The 27973-nt window shown below is 32.6% G+C and overlaps 2 protein-coding genes across 13 annotated transcripts in view; one reads left to right on the forward strand and one right to left on the reverse strand.

The window, feature by feature from the left end:
* LOC412896 (octopamine receptor beta-2R) overlaps positions 1–27973 on the reverse strand; it is a 178039-nt gene that overhangs the window by 72687 nt on the left and 77379 nt on the right. For 5 of the 12 annotated variants that reach the window (XM_006558072.3, XM_396348.7, XM_006558067.3 and 2 more), the window contains exon 1: positions 7705–8214. The exons of 3 other annotated variants lie outside the window; for them this stretch is intronic. The gene's annotated coding sequence lies outside the window, so the exon portion shown is untranslated. Of the gene's footprint in view, positions 1–1099; positions 1125–7337; positions 7357–7704; positions 8217–27973 lie in introns of those variants that run through there. 4 more of the 12 variants (XM_003249170.4, XM_026441959.1, XM_006558069.3 and 1 more) reach the window with 4 other exon arrangements.
* Positions 20986–27933, forward strand: LOC726762 (facilitated trehalose transporter Tret1). Its single transcript, XM_001122483.5, has 6 exons — positions 20986–21358; positions 22463–22716; positions 23844–24046; positions 25065–25260; positions 25583–25871; positions 27014–27933. The coding sequence occupies exons 1-6, from the start codon at positions 21286–21288 to the stop codon at positions 27409–27411; spliced, it is 1413 nt and encodes a 470-aa protein (XP_001122483.1). The 5' UTR covers positions 20986–21285; the 3' UTR covers positions 27412–27933.

A 27973-nucleotide genomic window follows, 5' to 3' on the forward strand; every position in this document is an offset into this window, starting at 1 on the left:
GAAATTCGATAAAAATAAAAGATAATAAATAATACTTAAAGAATACTTAACGTTTTCATTAGGAAGATCATCTGTACTAATATTTTAATTAACTTATAAAAAGGATTCGAAATACGTTCATCTACGTATTTTACGAAAGAATATTCGCCATACTAAAAGTATTTGCAATTTCTAAAAAGGTTAAAGGATCGTAAGAAATTCAAAAGAAACGAAGAAATATAAGAAGTCTAAAGAAATCCGATGAACTGAAAATGTTTGAAAAGTTCAAAGAAACTGAAATAATTTAAATATAATCCAAGAAATCCAAGAAAGTATCGCATAGATTTAAAATTTAAAGGAGCAGTTTATATAAAAAAAAAAAAAAAAGAAAAAGAAACGATCTTTATCGATTATTTCTACGAAAAGGAGAACAGAGAATATTTCTTGAGTAAATTAATAAATTTTCTCATAATATTACGGGAAATAATATAAATTTTATCCATAATCATATCGTAAAACAATTATATATATCTGATAGAATCGCGAAATCTTATTGATGAAATTGGAAAATACATTTTATCGCGAATCCTTTAATTATCAATCAGATTAGCAAATTCGAAATTCGAAAAGAAGAAAAGAAAAAAAAAAATTTAACTCAAACCATTCGAAACGTGTTTGTTATTCGAACAATGGTTTAGCAGAAAAGCGACCGTTTCGCTAACAATTATTCCGTAATGGCGTGTGAATGCATGACTCACGTGTATGAATACAGGGTGTCCGAGTAAAAATAAAACGTAAATGTAAATTGTTAAAAAAAAAAGATAACAAGTGAATCGTTTTAAAAAGGTCATATATAATTTTTTTAAGCGGAATCGTATTAAATATATCTTTTTCTCTGTAAAATAAATAGTGTAACTTCAATTTTATCGGAGTTATTGCGCGAAGAACAAGGATAAATAGAATATTTTCACTCGTTCCTCGTCTTGTCGTATGTGATAAGTTTTCCTCCAACTTGCAATATTTTTTAAACTAATGATTTTTTTAACGTAAATAGGAACTTTATCGAAACGGTTCAATTACTGCGTTAAAACAATATTATTCTTAAAAAAGAAAAACTTACGGTATCTTTATCTTGATCTAATTATCTGGAAAAAAATTAATCAGATCAGATTCTGTCTCCACTCGTTACACTTACTCGAATTTTTCCACGCAGTTTTTCAATAATTTGCACGTTTTGTTTAAACCACACTTTGTACATCTGTTTCCACGTGTTCTCTAAAATTGTCCGATGATTGTCGAGCTCTATATTGTTAATTTTCACGAGTTCTCGTTCGTATCGTATTAAATCACTCGGTGATTTGCTCGCTTTTTTTCCCTCCCTTTCCCAATTCGTTATTAGTCCACGTCCACCTCCACGAATTACACGAGAACGAATAAATTTTCTAATTGTCACGTCGAGTGTATCGCGACTAACTTTGCAAAACTAACTTCCTCCGATTATGAATGATGAATCATGGAAATAGAATCGATTAAAATTCTTTTGCGTTTGCAAATTTCCTGTTTTCAAAGAAATAAATTTTACTCACTAGATTTAGGACTTCTCACGCGTAACGCGGAATTACATAATCGAAATTGCCTCAACCTTGCACGGTGCATCATTCTTGACCGCGTCTCAGAATGCAAATCTAAGTGTTTCCTTCTATACGAGAATGTGGCCGGATAAAGAGGGACGAAACGAGACATTATATCATCCGTATTAATGTTGAATGTAACTTGCTTACGGTTGTTCCAGTGATACATGCTCGTTTAATTCAATGCGAACAAAATATTAAACATTCTTTGTGTAGTCGTTTAGAAATTATAATGAAATATTAAAAGAATTAACTCTTTAAATATCGTTAGATCAAAAAATCGTTCAGCGAAATCAATTTATCGTGAAAATTTTTATATATTATTTTATTTAATATTTAACGTGTCAAAATCACGTAATAAGAATACAAAGTTAATATAATAAATTATATAAAGGAATAAGAGAGTTTTGAGAATCTGGTGATGATATTGTTAGAATATTAAAGATGCTCATAATTTGTTTTTCCTTTTCTCTCTTCTCTCTTTTCTTTTACAATCTTGAAATAATATACGACGAAAAAACGATAGAGACTCTCGCTCCGTTTCTTCATCTACTGGAAAAAACTGAAATATAGGTATGAAAGGAAATAAAAAAAAAAAAAAGGAAAAAATGAAATGGTGATTGATCGTTATACCGGTCTTCTTTTCCTAAAAAAGAGAGAGAGAGAGAGACGCCACTGAAATCGATGAAACACTTTCAAAGAAGTAATCTTCATCCTCGCTGAATAAAGCGAGGAATATTATATATCGTTTTATTTATTCCATTTATGGAATAGCGTGAAATAAACCAACGACAAAGGGAAGAAAAGCGTCGGGTCGATTTAATCGAGCTTAGCGTAAAGCTGCCTTCGCGATCTTCCTTTAAATACAACGGGCACGGTAATTTCTCGAGTTGAAAAGGAACGCAACGTTGTGACAACGATAAATCGGCCATCTCTCTCCCAAGAGAAAGAAAATTTCAAAATTAAGTTTTATCGAACGGGATGATTTTCCAAATTCCAAACCCTCGTCGGATAAAAGATCCCAATCCTTTCCTAATCCGATTTATTAATTTTCATCGAGAAGTTTGAATTTTTATTGAAATCTCTTCGTACAAAGAGTATCGAGGAAAAATATAAATAAACGATTTACTTTTCACTGTCTATAACATTCGACGCTTGCAAGTATTCGAAATACGTTATTCGGTGAAAATGCGCCTTAATCGTCGTAGATATCGTCTTTTTAGACGGTGAAAGGATAAAGGTATGGTTTAACGCAAGTTTAACGAGGAATCGGAACGAGATATATCGAGCGGCGCAATACAGGTCGCAAAAGAAATATAGAACAGGTGTGCTGAGACAAATGGCTAGGAACGCTCATTCCAACTGTCACGCGAAACAGTATCTCGCGATACGATCTTATTTGTTAAACAGAATTTCTCTGGGCGGCGCTTTTACACAGTAAACAGAATCGTTTTGTCGACTCGATACCGAAACCAATGTCACCGTCCCTCATCGTTAAGATCGCATCGACCGACAGTGCCATTTTTAGAATCGTCTGGCGGCATTTGGTGATATTATTAAGTGGAGTACGGGATTGGCAAAGAGTTTAGCCAGACATGATACAGAGTGATAGAAAGTTATGGTGTAAAATGTATAGGAATATTAAATCTGTCTGACGTTAGAAATATTAACGATGATGATGATTATTAATAAGGAAAAAATAATGAAGAAACGAAACTTGAATGTATATTTAATAATTTGGAATCAAGAATTATTGCAAGATATGATACTAATAATTTCTGATATTTGATTCAATTATTTTATTTCACTAATTTCTCCATTAAATTTGCGAATCTGAGGACTGAAATAGAGTTTAATTGATAAAGTGAAATTAAAGTTCGGTTATTATTCGCATCGATTAAAAGGCAAGAAGGAAGAGTAGAATTCTACGTAAACTTTTGTTGAATAGAAGATGGAAAATAATTTAAATGCCAATTCTTGCATTCCTCCAAGTTGAATAATTTGCAAATCTTCGTGTCGAAGATCGAGGTGATCACGATTTATAAAGTTGAAAATTTTACTTTGCTTGGTAAAATCAATTTGAAATTGCACAACGACGTATCCTGATTTAAACGTAAAACTTTGGAGTAGTTTCGTTTCGTCGATTACACGCTTTCAATCGATTCGTTAACTGAATAGAGAATATTAGATATTCCAACCATTTTGCTCTCGATATCGACTTCAACGTCGCGTCCATCGATGTTTGGTTATCGGAGATGGACTTTGATCCAAATTCACCGATGCCCAACCTTTTTCCAATCATTTTTCCGTACTTGTTACGAAAGGATTTATCTCGATGAATTAATTATAAAGCGTATTCAAAGTATTTCAAAGGGAGAAAAATAATGGAAAAAGAAGAATCGAAGATAGATATTATTAATCAAAATATTTTTACCTTCACTTCCTCTTGAAATAATAGACTAAATACACAAATTCAATCTCTTCGAGTTCGCCTGTTTTGACGAGGGGAGATCAACTGAATAATGAACGGACAAACCGAAATCCTTTCCCCATGAAATCAATCGTGATATTTACAAAGTTTCAAATGTAAATATAAATAGCGTATCCAGAGTTTCGATGCCTCGAACTATTTCATTGTCGTAGCTCGAAAAATTTAGGAAAAATTCATGAAAGGATGGAAATACGCTAAAGTATGAATGAGAAAAGCATTCTTTAAAAAGCGAATATTTTTATATCTAAACTTGCGCGAATTCCTCCCCCCGATTAAAAATTTCGTTCTTTTATTTGAAATTCTCAAATATATGAAAGAAGAGTATTCGAAATCGAAGGAACGTGGAGAAATTAAATTAATTCGAAAAAAAATCGACAAATTACTACCTCGTATTATGATTTTCTCTTCTATTACTTTATTAATTAATATTTTGCTACACGCTAATGTTTCTATACGGTGAAATCAATCGAATGCTTACGGATCGTATTACACGCTTCAATTTAAATTGCTCACAAAAGCTTGAATTGCATTTCATACTTGTGCCGGAATATAAATTAAAATGTCAAAGGACACTTCGCTGTAATGCATTCGAATAGAAAAAAAAAAGAAAAGGAAAAAAAAAGTAGATATCACTTTCAGCGTCATTAGCAAAGCTTTGAACGCTTACATATATGAAGTATGGAGAAAACTCGTTTCCTAAATTGGAAGAGGGATAATCGAGAACTAATTGCATCTGGAAACCTATCGACGCCGCTGTCTCTTTCCCTCCAAAACATCGGGCAAAAATACTTTATTCAATTTAAGTTTCATGAAATTGAACATTGATCGAGTTTCACTCCGATATATATATCCATTATTTTGCTTAAATATTTCTTTTAATTCCATTAACATATCGTATAATTTTAATCGAATCAATTTGCCTTCCGAAATCGGACCTCTTTATTATTTAATCATTTAGATTATTTGACATAATGATAGAAACTTGATATTTCGCACAAATTATGATTGACACTTATGGGGAAGGGTAGAGAGTTTAATAGAGCTGAAATTGAAGTTTGATCATTATTTGCTTTATTTTCAATTTTATCTTTTTATAATCTTTTCTTTTATTTAATAATTTATTTCACACATTTTCTTTAATTTTTTTCCTTTATCGTTGGAAAAAAAAACGTGTACATTTCTTTCGAATATTTTTCCATTTATAGAGAAAAGCAAGATAGAATAAAAGCTTGCAACGAACGCACAATAAATTTAGTTTCTTCCTCCATATAAATCATTATTTTCTATTATTCAAAGTTTCACGATCGAATTGCAGAAACGTTTCATTTTTTTCGAATATTTTACCATTTATAGAGAAAAGCAAGATAGAACAAAAGCTTGAAAGGAACGCACAATAAATTTAGTTTCTTCCTCCATATAAATCATTATTTTCTATTATTCAAAGTTTCACGATCGAATTGCAGAAACGTTTCATTTTTTTCTTCCGATCATTCTCAACGATATTCCACAAATCTATTGAAATTAATAATAATAAATTTCCCTAACTTGTAGATACGTTCGAATGGAAAAACAAATTAAACCGCTCGGATTGAAAATCTGATCAGATCGAAATTGCCCCCGAAATTCGTGTTGAGCGTGAAAGCATCCGTGAGTTGAAATCGTTGACCAAAAAGCAGATTCGACCTGGTGGAAAACCGATTCAATGGTTCGGACTCGTCGTGTTCCCGCAGAAACTTGTCTTTACTTACTCCATTTCTAAAACCGGTCGAATTCCACGCGAGCGAATAAATTACTCACCAGGGACTCGATCGCGTCTCTCACGGAAATCTTCTCTGAAACAGCCCTATTTCCCTAATCGTCGTCCATCGATCGGTCGACCCGCATTTCTTAACGAGATAATTAAATCATGCAAATGATCTCACTGGAATGTTCTCAAATTTTCGAACGATCGATCGTTAATTTTGTTGTCGTGATTTTTCTATTGCTCTACGTTTGCTGCAACAATGATATTAATTAAAATTTATAGTTTATCGTTACTTATGATAATACAAAAAGAGACGTTGAATTTTTTATCGATAGAATTTTGTACGTGAATTTTTGGATTATAGATTTTTTAATTCGACGTTGTAACGAAATTTTTATGACGATTCGAAAATCGTGTTCCTTAAAGTTGTAACTTTCCATTAAACTTATGTAAACTTTTGAAACTTGAATATGCAGAATAGGAGGTTCGAGATGATACACAGGTTGAAAGCAAATAAAGCAAAATCTTGGAATTTAAACAATCTCATCATAATTTGAAAATATGAGAATAATCAAATGAGGAGAATATACTCGAGAATAGAAACAAAGAAATTCACCGATGTTTCAATAATTCCTCTTTTTAATCGTGTAAAGATAAATTGCTAATTAATTCCAAATTTCGATAATAGATTTTTGAAGAAATTTTCATATTCGATATATATTTAGATTTTTAATTCTTATTTAAACGATACGAAGATTCCAATTCTGATCGTTTCGATCGAATATTTTAAAGAAATAACGTTAATGTTAAAAAGATTCTTTGGACACCATTGTGATCCTAGTAATGAATATGCGTAATAAATATATACAAGCAATACGATATTATTCAAATTTCACTACCAACGAATTATAATTACGAGTTTCAATTATATCACGAAGATATTAATAATATGTATATATACAATGTGTGTAACACAAAAGCACAAAAGTCCTCTACGTCCTAATTATCATTCTCGAGAAGAATTTTAAACATAGTGAATCGAACATGTAAATTTATCCAGATTGATCGAGCACGGTTAAAATTTCCAAAAGTTTTTGAATTATCAGAAAGGTATGGGAAAAAATTGTTATCGATAAAACCTTCCAAATGTGTTTTAATATACGTTGTCAACTAGCTTCGAATATATTCTTCGCAAATTTTTTAAAAATCTTCTTTTTACCAATTTTAATGCTTCATTCGTAGAATAATCTAACGAGATTGAAATTTAAAAAAAAAGAAGAAAAAATAGAATCTTCGTAACTCACCAATTAACTTTTTCAATTTACCTTCCAATTCGTACAATTATAACGCGCGCTTCAATGTCGCTTTCGCAAAGAGAAACTTCGCTGTTAACGAAATTTTAAAAAACGTATATTACGAGCAGCTTTTTAAAATAATATACAGTTTAACAACGTCGCGAGAACAAAGAAGCAAGTTGCTGCAAATTACATACTTGGCAGGATGTTGTAATGTATCTGAAGAAAGTGCGGCAACGTTTTCAAACTCGCGATATAAAACCACGTTGCAACATTGTATCAAACACTTTTAACCTTTTCTAATATTCACAAATAGGAAATTACTCGTGCAATGGTAGCAGGCTGTAATACGCTTCGTAAAAAGAAAATAGAACGATGACTGAGAAACGATAAGATCGAACGGTGTTTAGAAATGCATCCATTCTCACCTCTCGCCACGCGTTTCTCGCACAATTATACGTCGATTATCGATACTTATCATCACGACGTACAATAACGAAAGGAAAAACCGGGAGAAAAATAGGAGAGATGGAAGAACGAAGGATGTTCGCATGAATCACTTACTCTCGATTTAAAATCAATCCCCTGAAAGAACACCAAAGGTGGAAGAGAAAGTATCCACTATTCCATCCACTTGCACTTCACACGCGTCGCGTGGTTCACCGGGTATTCACGAACAACCGCGTCCCAACATCGTCGACACTCGTTTCATTTCACCGCACTCGTCGCGAATCATCCCGAAAACAAACCCTTATCCGACGACGTACACCCCCGCTTATCCCTCGAGCCGGACACCTGTTCCTCTTTCCCTGCTTGCACGCGGCTCGCGAGCAGCATGGGTCAGTCCAGAAGGAGAAATCGACGCATCCGGTGTGTGTTTCCACTCGTGCTGTTGTTATTCGATTCCAAAGGGGTGGCAGTTTTTCCTTTCTTTCTTCTTAGGAGGTCGAATGGAATGGAGAGGAGACGTGGACTCGAGTGGAAAAGAGACGCGACGAAAACGAAAAGGCGCACGTTTAACGAGCGTGCTCGTGATGGCGTGGCGGATCGGCCGCGACTGAATCGAGCCGACTCGGAACACGTCGGGCTTGAATGAGCGTGGCTGAGCGACGGAGACGGCCGAAGTGGGTCAGAGAGAGACGGCCAGCGCAGCGCTGGGGGTTGGAGTGGGCTGGTTAAGTGGGGCTAGGGTGGTCGGATAGAGAGGGAGATATCGTCGAGGAGCGGACAAGTTTCAGCCGGCTTTGATTATAATTATTAAATATTTTTGAGCGAAAATTTCCTCGTTCCCTTTACGAGGATTATATTGCTGCGTATTCTTCTTATTTATTTGCGAACGAGTGATTTTTCTTGCGAATCTTGAGATGTGCGTGCTCGATGCACAAAGGAAAGGAAAGATGATTTCTTATGAAAATAAAAGGATTCGTTGTGTGTGAAATTAAAATTCAATTTTACGGATTACAATAGTAGGTGCAGATTCAAGGTAATTTAATTAGGGAATGAGTTTTCCATACGGGGTGAATATTAAAGAAAATTTTCAAAGATTCATAAATACTTTGACTTCCCGGAATGGATAATTTATATATCAGCGAGGGAAAACAATGAATGAATGAAAACATTTTCGTATTAATTTGAAATCTAATTTTGGTAACAAATTTTAAACGTGTCATTTTTCTTTGAAAATGATTCGATTAAATTTTTCATAAAGAATTAATTTTCGTATAATTGTTAAAAATTTTCACAATATTTCTTTTTTTAATTTTTTTTTAAATCAATAACAGATTAAAATATTAAACGAAAATACGAAATATTATGATTTTTTTTAAGTTTATCAAAATATAGAAATAAGACTTTGAAAAAAAAATAAAGAGAGACATAATAATCCTACAAAGGAACGAAAGCGACGATATAATATACCGTATTATGACAAAAATGGAAAAGGAATTTCATCTTGTAACCTGAAAACTGAATGCGATAATGCAATAATAAAAAAAAGAAAAGGGAATAAAGATGTCTACAAGGCAAAGAACGTAGCAAAGGAAGGAATAGTGGATACGTTAAAGGAAGAAACGGGCAAAGAAAGGGAAAATTTTAATAAGAACGAGAGGAAGGAAGTTATTTTAACCGAGCATAGGACCACTATGCTTTCATGAAGCTAAACGAGAAAAGAAGGAAATTGTAAGGATTCGGATATGGTAATAATATAAAGAAGAAAAGGAATATCACGTACAAAAGGAAAGCATTCGAGAAAACGTCATCGAGTAAGAAAATCTCTTGGTAATCCAAGAAATTTGTTTCAATTGTAAAAAATTAAAACGAAATTAGCAAAATTCAGTAATGCTGATTTAAGAATGGAAAGAAACAAATACTTTTCTACTACTTACAACTTACATTTTTCTACGATTTTCCCAAAGAAGAAAGAAAATTAGAAGCAATGGATAAATAACGATTTGTTATTTCTTTTTTTTTTCTTTTCGTGAGAAATTTTCCAATTGATTCGTCATTATTACGAGCCAATAACTAAAGGCATTTGACATTTTTACCCATTCCGGGAAAAGATTATCAAGATTCCTATAATAGATGTACTTGTAACGACACTCGATCCCCCACGTGCATTATGTTCGGTTCGTGAAAGGCCACAAACACCACGTGCACAGCATGGAAACCGACACAGACGAGTTTTTCAACCGACTCGCTCCTATTATATATACCCCGATGGAGAATTACACGCCGCCATGCGGCCACGCTCTCTTCGTGAATCCTCCTATTTGCACCAGTTTGCATAGAAATGAATGCGAATCACGTTCTCGTTTCTTCCTTTCTTCCTTCCTTCCTTATTTTTCTTTTCCTTTCTTTCGGTTTTCTTTTTTTTTTTTTTTTTTTAACTTTAGACATCCACGCGTTAAATATTCTTTGTGTAAATTTGCAAATTTGGATTATTTGAATTGCGAGGCATAAAATGAGAAAGACCGGTCAGATCGCTCGCTGTTATTCCAAAGTAATTTTTGAAGATTATGTTATATGAATTTTCTTTAAAAATATTCAATGAAAGTATGTATCTATTAGAATGATTTTTATTTTCTTTATTTGAAAATGAAAAGTAGACTTTGAAATTATTGTATATTTGTAATATATAAATATAAAATTTATATATTACATATATTACATATATTACAAATTTATATAATTATTTTGCTTTTTAGATTCAATATTAATAGAATCGGAGAAAATATTAAAAATATCCTCGACTTTAATTGTAATTCAATTTTAGACAGACAAAATATTTTTATTTTACATTTCGCAAAGATGCAATTGTGAAGAATTTGCAAATCAAAATCAAATAAAAAAAAATGAAAGAATTACTTATGAATGCAACAGAAAACAAATTGTAACATATTTAAAAATATATTTAACTAGTATATTTTAAAATATAAATATGTATAAATTGAGCTATAATTAATGCATTCAATAAGCATTTTCACCGATAAGAAATATGATATAATATTTTTAAATTTATTAAAATAAAATACATAGTGAAAAAAGCTCCCGGATGAAAGTTGTTTTATAAATTGAAAAAACACGGGATATTGTGTTTAAAAAATATAAAACGTGGATGTAGACAACACACGGATCGGAATTTTATTGTTGAATTGTATTGTGATCAAATAATAAATTCAATTTTATATATATATATCAGAAATTGCAACTTATATTTTGGTTTGGTCGAATTAAATATAACAAACAAAAATTTTCAAAATATTAACAACGTACTCTTTAAACGATATTGTAGTATTTAAAACGTTTGAAAAAAATGATTTTTTCCATCATGAAAATATAAAGTTACACAATTTAATTATTATTTACTATTAAAATATCAAAATTATTAAATTGTGCAATAATTTCGTTCGCGAAAATATTCATAATTTCATATAGAATTTCAACATCGACGTATATGTTCATTTTTTTTTCTGTTGAAGAAATTCTTAAAAATACACAATCAAATGTAAAAATCAAATGGATTATGATGATATACACTAATGATACTTTTAATCGATCCAATAAAATCCTCAATATTTTTTTTTAATTGCGATCAATATTATCGATTCGTTTCCCGTTGTATCGAAGTCTCTCTCTCTCTCTAAACGAAATAGTCGATAAAAATAATAATGGAAATATGGATCGTCACAATTTTTCTCCATCCTCTATCGTGTCGCAAAAAGATTCGCCGTATAAACTTGCTTTATCCGGGAAAAGTCGATAGCGAGGCACTCCTATTTCAATCCACGAAACGAGCTTTAAAATTCATTAAACGCGAATAAAACGCTTATTAACCTAATAGAATGAAATTACGCACTTTCGAAATTAGCATCCCGCGAGGAAAATCTTAGGAAGGAGTGAACGTTAACGCAATGGCGGCAAATTATCGGGGACGGCCCTCGATTACGCGTCAACGTCTACAAATAGCTGCCGCGTCTGCAGATCGTAATTAAGTTTCGCGTAATTGCATTTCGGCCACGTGGGGATGCGTGAATCCCGATCCCGATCGTGGTACAATTGCGCCTGTAAAACCCGATTCCCGTTTGACCGAGATTAACAAGGGAACCGGCCGATCTTCTTCGCCGATAAACGGCCGATCGAAACGGTCACGGACCAATTGATAATGGCATCGTCACGTGCCGCATTCGGCCGAGGATCAATAAAATGGCCTGGCCGTGTTGCGAATGCGAAACGCAATCCGGACTGTTGCAATCCGAATATGGAGGATGGGGCAAACGACACACATTGTCGTGTCGCGTCGCGATGGACGTTTATTCGTCTCGATAAAAGATCGATCGTTAATTAGCCGAATTATAATCGGACAATACTCGGACACGATTATATATTTGGATTGGCGTATATATTGAAAATTAATTTACGTTTGTTTGAAGGAAATGAGAATTTCTCTTGTGAGATAAGTATTACGAAAATTATCGATTATATATAGATCGTTTAATTCATTCATGTTTAAAAATGGAAATAAGGATTTTAAATTAGTTAGAACGTCTTATTCGAAGGAATTCTTAAGTTATAAAATGGTAAGAGTGATCGGTCCTATATCCTGTTATATCAAATTTCTTGAATTCACGTTATATAGGTGAATGTCCAACTTCTGCTGACTCTGTATGACCCTTAAGGGAACCTAGATTTGATATCAGATTCGAGATGGAAACGAATCGGGGACAATGGAAGTGGACACTATTCTGGTTAGTCGTCAAATACCAAACACATTTTCGAATAGAAACAAAGGATAATTAAACTGTTGGAAATAATACTTTTGGAAGAAATAAATAATTAGCGACAAAATCTAGAGATGATGCTCGGTAATACTTACTCTGAGATTGACTGAGATTGACTATTTTAGATGACATTAATCTCATAGTGTTCTTCTATTATTTAACGTAAGTAAAGAGAGGAAAACTTGGAAGAAACTTGAGTAAAGAGATGATTAATCTTATGCTTACGATGTCGTTTACATCCATTTTTAATTTTACGTAATTGACGATGATCTAATGACAACGAGAAATCTTTTGATTTAAAACTACAAAGTTTAAGTTTTTCTACGCGATATTTTAATATAATTGCACGTTGAGATGTGCAAATAAATATAAAAAATTCATTAATTGAATCATTAATTTATTTTTTTTTCCAACATTGTATTCGATACAAGGCTGATAAATTTCTAATAGGTGTTATTAGAACGGAAACAACTTGTTTTGTTAATTAACATGTTAATAATTCGTTTCCTCTTTTCTTACCATTAACTTTGACAATGATAAATTTCTATCATTTGTTACTGTGCCGGTTATTATCGAAACTAGTAATACAAGTTCTCGATTAACTCGTTCTGTATCTCGTAGATTATGCATCTCAATGAGATTTTATGATAAATTGTTAATCTTATATATTTTGTAAATAAAACGATTCAGAATAACATTTATAAATAAATTTTACTTAAACTCTTTACAGACAAATTTGCATATTCTCAGAATAATTTTATAACTTATTTTCATATCAATTTGATCCCTTATTCTTTTATATGTTATTTTAGATCACTGTTTTAGGTGACAGTATGCACTTTTTGATGCAAATTTACAAATTTGAATACGTAAAAACACAAAAACCGTGCACAATTTTAGAATTATCGATCGCGATTGGATCGTGAAACAATTTCAATTGAGTTATTAAAATCGTAGAGACAATCGTAACGAACAATGTCTCTATTTTGTTGCGTTACGAGAAAGAAAAGTTTTGTGGGCAAAAAAAAAAAAAAAAGAAAAAAAAAATGCTGCAAACCGCTCGTGAATATTCATATGTTCGTGAGAACGGGGAATGACAATTTATAGACTAACGGCACCAGTGTACTTCCGCTTTCGACGAAGAAAAAATCAATAATTTGAGTATTGCGATTCGCGTCGAAACGACCGAAATTCGTTTCGATTAAGTTTTGAGATTGGAGAAATGAAATTGAGTATATCCCTTGAAAATTCAGATTCAAATATCCCTTACTAGTAATAACAAAAAAAATTTACAGTTTTGAAGTCATTATCTTTAGTTGCATATTTTAAGAGAATTTAACAGTTTTAGTGTTAAATAAATTCGAATTCGTTCTCCTTCAAAATCGTGGAAACATCTCTTTCAATATCGTATAGCATAAGTTTTTCGTTGTATATATAAAAAATGAATAAAATCTGATTGCAGAATTATATTCACTAATTCCATCGTATACATCTTTTCTAATTGTTAATCCAATGTTACAGAATTGGATCTCCGACAATTTTACTTGGATTTTTCAAACTTGGAAAACTCGAGGAGAAATGTGGAGGCAGGAAAGATGATCGAAGGATCTTCATTCGAGCTCAGCCAATGCAACAGCGACATTTTTTTCTCTGTTTTCTTCGTTCAATTTCGAGCCCATCGAACGTCACTTCTAACATATTTTTTTTCCTCGATCGCGTAAATATCTTGGAGCACAGCTGTTGAATCGAGTTGGCGTTAGACGATCGCGTGTTTCACGGTGGACCAACCCCTTAAATTTTCACGCGAAATGTAAATATGCGATTGAAAGAGAGGAAAGGTCGTACGTTCATATTTCTGGGGATCGATTGATGGAGGTCGCCGAGGAAGTTCTCGACTATTCTGGGAAAAACTGATTCATGAATAAATTTATATATCCAAAGTTTCGAAACAAATATGGCGACCGAGTCATCTTTGAAACTGAGTGCGGATATAATATAAACGATTAATATTGCCAATATTGAAATTATTGACGACAGAATTTAATATTGCCAACGGAATTATTCAATTATATAATTTACCTCATTTTATTACCTCGTATTGCTATAATTCAGATGATTCAGAGATGTACAATCCCTGCGAAAAGTATTCGCTCTTTAAAATGGAATAATATTTCTAAAATTGGATTAAAAAGTAAGATTTTTTAAAAATTTAGAGATAACAAATAGTTGAAAGAAATTTTGGAAAATTGGCAATAATAAAGATCGTTTCTTATTCGAGCCAATAAAAAGTTAAACGATCGAGTAATGAGAACTGTTGATGCGTAAAGAAGCAACGGATATCGAAAAATGTTTTCAATCTGTAAAGAAAAAAAGAAACGAAAGAAGTTCCATCTTTGCTCCACAATCGAGCAGAAACCACGAGAAAAACTATATAAGAATAATACAATAATAATTCGCGTGACAAAATATCTTGGGCAGAGAACAAATGAGAGAACTCGTTTGTAATTTCCAGTAACATGCTGATTTAATGGACGTTGTATGGATAAGAATTCTTTTAAGATTGTGTAATCTACACGAGCATAATAACCTGCTTTGATCATCAGTCACGTGCCACGGAAAGGTTAACGAGAATATCACGTCGCTGTCGGATTATTCTTACGAGAACGTTAACGAAATTTCATAAGTCTTTTTTCCATAATTGTCTCATCATCATTTATTCCCATTTTTCAATTTTTCCTACTAAATTATTTCCTGTTACATGATTTATTCATCTTTGAGAATAATTTTTTTAAATCCTTCGTTTAATTATTCATGATAAAACCGAGGATGAGAATATGATGTAGCTTTTACGTTTTTTTATCCGAAAATAATTATAAATAAATTAGACGCATAACTTTAGAAAATCTCGTAAAACTATTATTATTAAAAATCACACTTTCAATATCCTAATATAAAATCTATCAATCCAATTGATATTTGGCGTGAAAAAAAATTTTCCAAATTCAACATAATTAAAATAAACAAAAACCACATCTTTGCTTATTTTTTCTCTTCTCTTCCTCCATCATTATCGATTCGTGTAGATGAAATTCATTTTCTCTAATAATCAGTGAAAAATAATTTTTATATTTAATTCAATTAAATGGAAACTTGGGAAACGATCTGAAAAATCAACCGAATCATCGATCGATCAATCAACGAGTTTATAATCGGCCCTCGCATCGTGGAAAATGTAACGAGAATATCGATAATAAATGAGCGGATGCATGTTTCGCGGTTTGTTCAGGGAATAGTTTTGCAATCGAGCGCATGTCGATGACAGGTGTCCCTCACGAACGCATAGTTACGACCGCGAATCGCGTGACGTGCACCCTTGCTTCGGAGATATCCTCGATCGACGATATTCGCTGTGCTGACAAATAACGTCCACGATAAACACGAGTGGTCAATTGTTTTCGTCGCAGATTTTCCCCAAAGGGAAGTGAACAAGCGTAATTACGATTTTTATATCTTTAATTATTTCTTCCTAATTAATTATCGTCATTTTGATGCAATTATTAAAAACTTACAAATTTTTAAATCAAATGTAGCTCGGTCTCGGAAATATTTGACTTTTCCACTGTAAAAGTTTCGCAATTTTTGGAATATCCGTGGCCACTAGATGGCAGTGATGTCGTTATTGAAATATTAATCCAGGGAATTCGACGCAAGAGGGAGTTATTCTCAAGAGGATATTGAAAAATGAGATTTCGATTAATTTTGGCATTTCTTAGAGTCTAATAAAGTCTAAAGTTGATTAATTGCATAAATATCTCTTGTATTATATATTCGATCGTTTTCTCTGTTTTTTTTAATTTCCAATAATTTTCATAATGATTTGACGAAATCTACCACACAATTCATAAAATCTAAAAGAATCGTAATTCTTTGATTTCGAAAAATCGAATTTTTATATTTGTGATTATGTTGATAAGAGAATTGATGAGATGAATTTTTGGTGAAACATACATCTACAGCTTTTTCGTTTGTAACGTTCGAATTTTTTCTTCGAATAATAATAATAAATTCTAGTTGCGGGTAAAATAAACCACTCCACATTTCTACTAATGTTCTTCTATTTTATTTTCGACGAAACATATATATTACTTGTTTACGCGGTTACTCTGCGCTACAATCCTAACAAGTTTATTTCATCGCTTTCGTTTGTACATATATTTTATCTCATAAATTCAGCTGAACATTCTTTGTGGCTACCTCGAATGCTTTGCGTAGGTGGAGCTAATCCTGTTAACCGAAAAAATGCATTTCGTTCGGATACCTTTCTATAACATATTCTTTGGATGATATTGACTTTTAAAGCATTTTTGATTATTAACGATTGTGTTTATTCTTTCCTAATTTAATCGTGAAGAATTTTCTTAAATATACATTATGGATTTTAAAGAAAAGGATAATTTTCATTCTTATGTATATCTTTTTAGTTTTATAATAATTTTAATTATAGCTTTTATTTAATTAATACGTAGATAACTTGTATTCAACTTAAATAATATCCAATTTCCAATTATGAATTATAAAAAATTGAAATGGAACGAGAACTAGATAATCTCTTTACAAATTGTAAAGCAATTTATTTAACAAACAGTTAAGAGTAATTAGAATATAATCATAATTATTTATAATATCTTTTCAATTATGAAACAACTAGGATCTGAGAAATTTTATTTTCGTTTCATCTTGAATTATAGAAATAATAAATTCTTTGGTTGAATAGAGAATCGATGAGGAAAAGGAGATCGATAAATTAACATTCATCAGGAACATTCGAAAATTCCTGCTCGCCGAATTTATGGTTAATGCACACGGTTTAAGCACTTTATCGGTACTCCCTGGTATCTCGCCGTTCGATAATCGCTCCAGCCGGCATGTTATCGTTATATCTTTACCTCAATTTTTAAGCAAATTGAACAATTTGACATCATACAGCTATTCTATAAAAATTATCGCAAAATTTACTTCTTTTTATCCCTCTTCGATTCGATGACATCGAATAAAATTTAAAGACAATAGAATAAATAAAAACAGATAAATTAATAGATAAAAATAAAAGATATTAATTGCATCCTATTTCGTTCGTTTATGATATTTCATCTGAAAATTTGCATCTCTTAATAAACAAAAATATTTTGAAATATATTTTGAAATACTCGAAATTTCAATAAAAGATCTCGTGAAATCTTGTTCTTTGGAAAGATTTATTAAAGAAAAGTTATCTTGGAAGTCCTTTTTTTCGTCAGGTGTCGCTCGATATGCAGCGTATAGTGCAGCGTAGAGATGGTCCGACGTCCGGCATAAAATTGCCTTCTTGCATGGAGAATCTTGAAGTGGCACTGATACGAAAATTGGTCGCGTCGACACGGCTTTATTTGATGGATCGAAGCGACGCCAAGATGAAATGGGACAGTTTACAAGCAGGAAAGGTCTACAATCTGCTCGCCAATCTCTCGTCCATAGATATTTTATTCCATCCGCGATTTGTAAAATTTGAATCGAGGTATGAAATGCAAATTCGCAACCTTTCTTCGAGAGAAATTAGTAATTAAAGTCACGAGGAGAGATTTGAAACTTTAGAGCTCGAGTAAATTGAATCGAATCGAGGAAAAGAACTTAAAACTTTAAAATCCAAAAAAAAAGTTTCGAGATATTACGAGCCATATATTCTTGCAGTTAACGAAGATGGTTTTTCTTTTCATATTTTTTTTTTTTTTTACTTAGGATCACTATATATATCAGAGATTTATACTGCACTTCGTGTAACATCTAATTATCCCGTGGAATAAAAGTGAAATTTCTCACTAGTGGTTTACTTTCGACATTGAACTTGGCATTTAGATATTTATCGATATTGTTAGTTGGACGAGAAGGTAAAACAAAAAAACAAATTGAATCTGCACGGTGTATGAGGGACAATGGAGTGTGAAGAAAGGACAGTCTATACGACGCATAGAGGATGACACTGATGGGTTAATATAGTAGTAAAAGAAAAGATGATATTGGCCCCTTGCTGCCAACTTAGCCTCCATCTTCGTATTTATAACGAAGCTGTCCAGTAAAAAAATGCTGTAACATGCTTCATCTATTAATTATTTAAACAGAAAAAAAGACTTGTTTACAATAAACGAAGCATAGTTGTCGCTAATAATAAACGTAAACATCTTGACTTGGACAAGGAAAATTTTTAAGAACAAGTTCCCAAAATAACTCGCTTTTACATTTACATTTTAAATTAAATTGCCTATATTTTAAACGAGAATTTATAAAAGTTTACAAAAAGTACGTGTAAAAGATTATCATCCTTTCCTCCACGTAATATTAAAAAAAGAAAATTTAAAAATATAAATCTTACATCGAATTTTAGATGTTCCCTTTTTTGACCAATTTCCATATCAAATTAATCGGAGAGGAGGCATCTTCACCAGCCATGTTCCAATGAAAATTGATAGGTTGGCGGTAATCACGGACAGACTGAGGACATAATTGGACATCCTGATGGTGATCCTTTTGCAATCAATGAATCAATTGAGGGCGCGCCTATAACTTGACGGTTTCTGGTTAAGAGCGCGGCATTGATAAACGGAGTATAATCAAGGGTTTGCGTTTACCATTGTGCGGCCCGCTTAATTGCTTGTAAACTTGTAGGCCGTGCTCGGAAATGCTACACGGAATAATCCGTAACACAATTGCCAAGCTTCTGTTTCCTGTCGAGTGAACTGGTTCCAGGAGAACGAAGAAATTGAAGGAGAACTCGACAACGCTTTAATCTCTACCCAAACTGATTTCAACCCCGAAGTGAATCCCGAGTTATTAATTATTTAGAAACTTTGACGACAGAAATACTTTCACTGAGACTCGAAATTTTCGTAAGGAATTTGAAAGAAAATTTTTTCTTTTCACAAGGATAAAATTTCGTAGGAGAAAATTGAAAAAATCAATTAGCCACGCAAAAATTTCTTATTTACGTGAAATCTTTTCGTGTTGTATAGGATGGAATCTCGTTTGGTAGAGCAATTTCATACGGCAAACTGTTTATAACAATCTATTAGTCCATTGATTCTCCCAATTGATTATGATTTCTCATTCGAATAATAGGAGAATTTGCGTTCAAGTAATAAATAGTTTCAATCAACGGGAATTCAATCGAGCGGGCATTAACTGAAATTTCATTCCGTCGAAATTCGATCAAATGAAATTCAATCGTATCTATTCCAACACTTTATGACGATTATGCGGAAAATATGACAAATCGAATAAACGGAATACAAATCCGTCCGTAAAATAGAAATTTACAAATTGAAAGATAACGAGGGGGATATGTCTCGTGCGATAAAACGATTAAAAAAAAAAATAAATAAATAAATAATAAGTGGAAATATTTCACGGAACGACAAATTTTCATTTTTGCCCAAGTTTCGGTCGTTCGTTCGAATAATATTCCAACGTTTATTAAAAATTGAAAAATCCGATTGATAGAGATGGAATTTCCATTTGGATTGTGAAAGCGCGAAGCTTGGCGTAACGTGTAGTATTTGTTAATTGTTCGGAACAGGATTTAACGTTGACATAAATTTTAATGAAGTTCTCGCGCTTATAACGCGAGTGGTATCAGGATCAATTTCGAAATAAATTTTAATGAATTTTACGAGTGCACGTGTGGATACGGTTAATTTTAGCGTACACGTTTATAATACGAGCTGCTCAGTGATAAATCCGTCGTTCCATTGATCATTACAATTATTATTGAAATCGTTTTATTTCCAAATGGAACGTATATCGCGAATCCATTGAAAAGTACTCCCTGAAACGAGTCTCGAAAAATAAATTTTAACGATCAACGGAAATAAATAGAATGTGGAACTATTTTATCATGCACGATGAATAATTAATTAAATATAATTTATCGTGTAATAAAACTATTTAGAAATAATTGTGGAGGGAATTAATGCGCGAATGAGAACGAAAGATTTAACGTTTTAAAAGTAAAACGTAATTGACAATATAATTGACAAACTAGTAGTTTAATAATATCTGAGAGATATTCTTTTTATCTTACTCCTTTCTTACAAGGCGTATCATTAACGTGTTGATAAATTTTTCGAAATTATGATTACGTATATATATACATTCTATTGCAAATATTCGTGAAATAGAAGATGAATAAATTGAAATGTTTTAATAAATATTTAATACAAGACAATTTAAACGATCAATGGTCATCGTCAAAATCATCCAACTTCCTTGAAACTGCATAATTATCTGCGACACATGGAAATATTTTTATCGATATCTGGAAAACCGAAGGTAAACAGCGATTACACGGATATAGGAAGAAGTAGTTTAAAATATTGTTCGTGACAAATTTCAAGCTCGAAATGAGAAGAAAATCGAAATCACTAAAACCTCTCCTTCTGGTTTATTTTTAATAAGCAAAAAAAAAAAAAAAAAGAAAAAGAAAAAAGAAGAAAAATTATCTCGAGAAAAGAAAGATCGAAAAATTATTGAAAGCGAAAGAGAGGAGAACAATATCGTCGATAACTCGAGAACGTAGTCATTATTTTGAAAAAAGATTTTAGCCGTGAGTGTACGGAAGCGGATAAAATCTTCGATCAAACGATATAAAGCGATTATGTTTTGTTACGCAAAACGAACGGCGAACCACGATTGACTTTACGATTGACTCCAAAGTCGATATTGCCACGTTAAAATCGGAACTCGATTCGACTACGATCCCATTTCGTGGAGTCGACTTGTTTTCCAATCGTCGACGTTGCGAAATTGTTCGAAAGGGAAATTACATCCTTGGTTTAACACGATGACCACCGCATCGATTAACGACAACGTGGCCGAGATCCGAAAATTAAACCAATACGTCGGAGCCTTCGTAGGTGAGCTAACCTTTCTTCCATATTTCATGCATTGAAAATCTCCCGATACGATAACTCTTTCTAAATTAAAAAGAATCTGTCCATCTTCTACCGTTTAAACAAAACAGGTAAGAAAATTGATAAAAATTATTAGAATCTATTTATAATATCATAATTTTATACAATCCATTAATGATTTTTTTTTATACATATTTTCTTTTTTTTTTTTCTAATCTGGATTACTAAATATTTGCAGTTGCTTGTCTCCTTTTCATATAAATTTCGAATGATTGGGAGTATTTTTCAATTTCTTTCGAATGTTTTTTTTTTTCCGGATTTATTTTCATTTTGACGTATAATTGCGCAATATTTCATTTGATATGATTTCTCATACAAATTATAGAAATAAGAAATACGAATAAATGATCAAATTATGTTGCAGAATTAAGGTTCACCTTCGTTTCTTGGTAGGTTTCTTTTCACAGTATGCTATTTAAATCTATAGTATATGCGCTTTGCGTTTACATTCTGATTTATCTTATTATTCTATTGCTCGTTATCGTATCTCTTATAATCATATACTTTTATTTGGAATATAATATGAGAAGACAATTGTGAATCACAAATCGCGATAGATAAGAATATTATCGGAGGAGAACGAATTGGAGATTAACAATTTTCATTTCTTAACTAATTTATCGAATTCTCTCTATCAAATTTTTTTTTTCCTCCTTCACCTTCGTTCATCTAACATTTCTCGAGCAAAGGAAATCGTGTCCAGAAAGAGAAACATGTTGAAGAAACACGGGCAGACAGTGCTCTTTGTCGGCATCCAATTTCCCCTTTTCTCTTCTCATCGAAAGGAAAAGAAAAAAAAAGGAAAATAACGAAAAGAAATAAAAAAAAGGAAATGGCGAAAAAGGAAACGGATTTTCGTCTTGACGCAAACGCGGCGCAATTTATTGCAAAATTTTCACACACAGTTTAAATTAAGCGACGATTAAGCGACGAGAGACAGAGAAGAGGAAGAGAGGCGGAGAAAGGTTTAGAGAAGGAGAGAGAGAAGAGGAAAGAGAGAAGGGGGAAAAGAAAGATTGACAAACGTGTTTGTTGATGAAATTTTAGCATCCCTCGGCGGTTTTGCGCTCGGCATCTCGCTAGGTTGGAATTCCAAGGCCAGCATAGTGCTGAGGAATTACGTCGATGCCTCCGCGACTGAAATCGGCCTGATCGGGGGCATTTTAAACGGTGGCATTTGCATAGGGGCGATCCTGATACCGTTCATTGTAGGACGAATATCCAGAACGAACATCTTGTTCTGGACGATGCCTGTTCTCATCCTCACGTGGACCTTGATGATCAGCAATCGTCGTCAGAAGGTGAGAATTATTATATTCAAATTGTCCAATTTCGAGGAGGGCTTTTGAATTCTTTTTCTTTTTTTTTCAAAAAATATCATAGGAGAACAATTATTTTGAATTATATAATTAATTAGGATAATTCGTTATTGAAGAATTAAAGAATAATTATACAAGAATTTTAAATATCTAATGATAAATGTACAGTGGTATATGGAAGGAAATGAGATTTTCTTATTTTATTAAAAGCACGCTGAAATAATGGATTGTTATATGCTTATTATATGCAAAATAGGAATGAATATTGCATTGTAAAATCTATAGAATAGGAAGATTTTGAGTCGGAGTGTTCATCATCCAAAGGATTAATCAGAATTCACTTCCATATGTTGCTGTACTTTACCATTTTTCTCGTTATAGCGTTTATAAAAATGTCGAAATTTTAAAAGAGAAGATCGTTTCGACATTCGAAAAAAGCTGAAAATATGGAAAATATGGGTGATAATTTTTTAAAAGAGAGATTTTTATACGAAGCAACGTAAAAACATTTTTCAACGATAATATTTCTGCTATAATAAACGTTCATTAATGTATTTTATCTTCGCATAACCGATAATTTATAAATACAACAAAATGGAAACGAAGCACAGGATAATAACACAAAACCGTGATAATTTCATTTTCAAATAATTTTTAAAATTGTCCTTCTCATCAAAAAAGCTCTCTTTTCGAAAATATCTTCAAAATGTTTGATATAATATTCTTTCAAGAGAAATTCGTCTCTTCTCTTTTACACCACCAATAACGAACCATTCCATAGTGAATCGTGGCCACGAATACGGTTCATAACCGTTATCGTGTCGATCCTATAACCATAATCGTATCGGCTCTATAACTGTTATTATATCGGTCTTAGAGGATAGCTTTTCAGAGAATCCAATATATTCATGATATTTAATCCATTCACGATTCCCTCTTGAAAATTGGAAAAAACAATTTTTCATAGGATTCGAATAATGCTTATACGATTACTTGAGAATTGTTTGAACTTCATCTCAACTTTTGAATTTCGAAAACGAGATGAGTATCGACGATACAAATGAGAACAGAGTTGTAATTTCGTTTATTTTATTATTTTTTCTTTCTAGGTATTGTTATTCCTGATTGGAAGATTGATCTGCGGCATCTGTGGCGGTGTATCTTGCGTTTTGACGCCAATTTACGTGGCTGAGATAGCGAGCAAAGAAATCCGTGGACGTTTGCTCGCCTTTTTCCAACTCCTAGTCAACTGTGGCGTGATGTACGCTTTCTATGTGGCTCATGCAATCGACGAACAAAGATCTGTATGGAGGTATATATCTTATTTGTAAATTGTTGTAAATTGTTTATGTAAATTATTGTTTCGTGCGTTTATATACATAGCTAAGAAAAAGTGATAATGGAATGAGAAACACGTGTACGAAATATCTCTCGAGATAGATATCACGTTTGAAACAAAAGTTTTGCAAGGGAATAGATGCTGTGTTCAGAACAGATTAACAAAAATAGAGGGATAAACTTATGAAACTTATTATTTATTCGTACTTGTTTATTCATACTTCGTGAGATACTTTTTAAAGGATCGATTTTAAAGCTCAAATAAATATAAAAATTGGTATACAAAAATGAGTATACAAACCTTTTGCATATTATGAATTTTTATATCATTGAAATTTCCATAATCAATTTATCTATGATAAACAAACTTTAACTTTTATAATTAATTCTTCATCGAGAATCTATTGGAATCTATTTGCCCAAACAATATTTATCTTTCAATAATCTTTCAATAATCGATATAAATTAAACTTATGTTATTCTAAATCTTCTTAGAGATTATCAAGAACATTATGAATAGTATAATAACATTTTTTTTCTTTCTAAATTTATAAACTCTAGTTTACTATACCAATCGTTCAACTTGTTATCCTTTAATTTTATATAAATTTAACGTTTCAGTCAAATAATACATCCGAATATGTTTCAATAGTTTGTTATTAGCAAAGTTTTGCAACGAAATGTAGAAATAATTATTGAAATTATTTTGTTACACGCATTATTCGTGCCATTCGTCTTTCTTAACCAATACCGATCGATACGAATACAGGAGCAACGTTTATTAATAAATATTAGCATTTAATTAATTTAACAAACAACGAATTCAACAACGAATATCGTTGGCCAATTGATCCATCGAATCTGAAATTATATACTCGTTTATACACAGATTGTTTATCCCTCGAGCAGGTGGCTTGTTAAATCGCAAATGTATATTATACGATACGAGTTTCCCTGAAAAAAAAACCGCAAATCAATTCTTTCTGTTAAAGGTACAGCGCAATTTGTGGCCTCGCGTGTCTCTCGATCGCCCCGACAAAATTATTGCCCGAGAGCCCGCTCTACTATTTGTCGAGGAACGACGAGATCGGCGCAGAAAAATCCTTGAGATGGTATCGCGGCGACACTTACGATGTCCAGCACGAAATCAACGAAACGAAACGTCTCGTTCTCGCTCATTCGAAAAAGGTACGAAAAATCGATTTCCTTCTTCTTGTAACGCGCGACAGTCGGTGTTGAGAAAAGAAACCTTTGTTAACCTTTTCGCTGCAAATAACGTGAACGTTTTCCACGATGGACGTTCATTACACGTGCTTATTTTATTCGCTATATATTTCTGAATCTTAATAATAAAAATATGATCACATAAAATTTTTCACCTATCGATTATTAAGACAGAAATTTTTGTCTTATTGAAAATTAATAAGGCATGTATCTGTAAAATAATATTGTTTCGTGTAAAATTTAGATTTGGATGAGAATTATAATAATTAAATTCTTTTGATATCAGTTCAGCCTACGATTGTTGAAAAATCGTCGAGTACTGCGGTCAATGGTGACGTGTTTCGGAATAATCTTGGGCCAACATTTGTGCGGCGTCAACATGATGATTTTCTACGCCCTGATGCTCTTCGAAACCACTGGTTCCGGTGAACTGACCGGAAGCGAACAGACGCTGGTTGTCGGCGCCGTTCAAATATTAGTATGTCTCTTGGCCGCGTTCCTGGTCGACGTGCTTGGACGTCGAATCCTCCTCACCGTCTCTTCCCTTTTCATGGGATTGTTCCTCATATTGCTAGGTAAACCATTTTCGCCAAATAAATGTTTCGACGGCAAATTTCTCCGACCAAACATTCCTCGCCTTCTTATATTAATTAATCGATTCGATGTATCTTTCCAGCCAGATAATTTTCGAATTTGAAACGTGGAAAAATTATCGAACGGAATATTTCGTTTCAGTCGTGTTTCTCAATGACAATTGGGAAATACAACTTATCCGTTTTTAAAACGTGATTTTACATATCGTTATTAATTTGTTTCTAATTATTATACTTTTGAAATTAATTAAAATTAGTAAGAATTATGTATAATTTACACGGATCGACGCGGATTAAATTTTTTATATGCATCTACGTATTATAAATGTAAATATCGTGTGTAATATTTTGTCGTATTTGTTAACTGATAGAGAAAAATGATTTGTTCGATGAGCATATCTGCGATGCTGGCTTTAATCCAGCTTAAAATACGACCTCTTTTGCAATACTTCCGGAACACGCGCATATAGTATTAAGAAATCAAAATAGATCGTGTATCAATTGGTTCGATCATTCGTTGGCAATTTAAAAACATATCTCATGCCCGACATTGGATAACAATCGCTTTCTTGCTATTTTAATATCCATTTTATAATATTTATTACTTTTATCGCGTACTTTTGTGCACGTAAATAATTATATTTCTGAACGAATTCATAAATAATATTTATTATTGAAAAATTTTTATACAAAATTGAGAAAAAATTAAATTTAAATAGAGAACTCTTCTTATTTCTCAAACGTTATAAATATATTATAGATATTTGGATATTTTTCTTCATTTTCTTTCATTTCACATTATCATTTTAATGATAAAAGCATAAATATCCACGATTCCCTTTGGAGAATTTTATTAAACATTTTGAAAAACGATAAAATCGTTATCCACCCAATTGGATCGATCGTTCCAAATTAGATATTTCTAAAACGAATATTATTTCAAATTTCAGCCGACCGACGTGATCGGTATAATCAAACAAACAATGACTCGAGATAGATCAATTTGTTGGAAAAAGAAACGCAATCCATCAAACAACGATCCAATAACGTTCTTCTGAAAGGGAAATAATAAGTACAAGCTAGTAGAATTTTCCTTCATCTGTTCCGTTTCATCTTGGTTCCAGGTTGGTTCTTCAGTTTACGCGACAGCGACCCCGAATACGACGACCTCTACTTCTGGATGTCGCCCACTTGGATCACTCTGATCTTCGCCGCGTTCAACCTAGGTCTTGGGCCAATTTCCTGGTCTTTGTTGGGGGACACGCTCCCGGAAGAGCTGAAGACGTCGGTCGTCTCGATGGCGGTCGCATTCGGATGGCTGATCTCGATGATGGGCACCCTGACGTTCGACGAGATGATCATTTCCCTGGGCAGCACTAAAGTTATGTGGCTGTCCGCGGCCATATGCTGGCTTATCGCCTTGTTCTGCGCAATCGTGGTCAAAGACAACACCGGGAAAAGTTTGATCGAGATACAAGAAGAATTTCGCATCGAGTCTAACGCGGGGTTAGAGGAGACCTGATCCTTGGTGGATTCTCGAACACCGATGTAGAGATACGGATTTGTTTTTCAGTCTGAATTTTGTATTTTGAACCTCGGTTATAGGGCGACGAGCTGATTTCTTGTGTATTTTATCGGAACAAGTGGCGCGCTGAGAACTGTGTTTAATATTTTTCGTAGTTACAGCGTAACGAAGATCTTTTTTTTTTTTTTTTTTTTTTTTTTTTTTTTTTTTTTTTTTTTTTGCTACTAGTTTGTTAGATTTATTCGATAGAAAAGCATAGTGTGCATATTGGACCGAACGCATTTCAAATATCGATCGTTTCGAATTCTGGGAAAATTAACGTGACTTCATCTTACATTTTAATTTACTTTTCAATTTGATTTAAAAATTTATTAAATTCCTTTATTTTTATTTCGATGATTCAGTTTCACTTGAAAAGCTGAATAACTCGATTTCCCTGTCCTTTATGAAAATTTCGACGATAAATTTGGCAAAATGTTTGAGCATGAAATAGAAGGAAAAAAAAAAAAAGGAAAGGAATGTACAATGCATAAATAATTGTTCTCATTTTTATTTTCTC

The sequence above is a fragment of the Apis mellifera genome, linkage group LG7 (genome assembly GCF_003254395.2).
Source record: "Apis mellifera strain DH4 linkage group LG7, Amel_HAv3.1, whole genome shotgun sequence".
Taxonomy (NCBI): Eukaryota; Metazoa; Arthropoda; class Insecta; order Hymenoptera; family Apidae; genus Apis; species Apis mellifera.

Coding starts and splice junctions, on each gene's coding strand:
- LOC726762 (XM_001122483.5), top strand. CDS start 21,286: ATGACCACCGCATCGATTAACGACAACGTGGCCGAGATCCGAAAATTA. Junction 24,047..25,064: donor GAACAAAGATCTGTATGGAG/GTATATATCTTA, acceptor TTTCTGTTAAAG/GTACAGCGCAATTTGTGGCC. Junction 25,872..27,013: donor ATTGTTCCTCATATTGCTAG/GTAAACCATTTT, acceptor TCTTGGTTCCAG/GTTGGTTCTTCAGTTTACGC.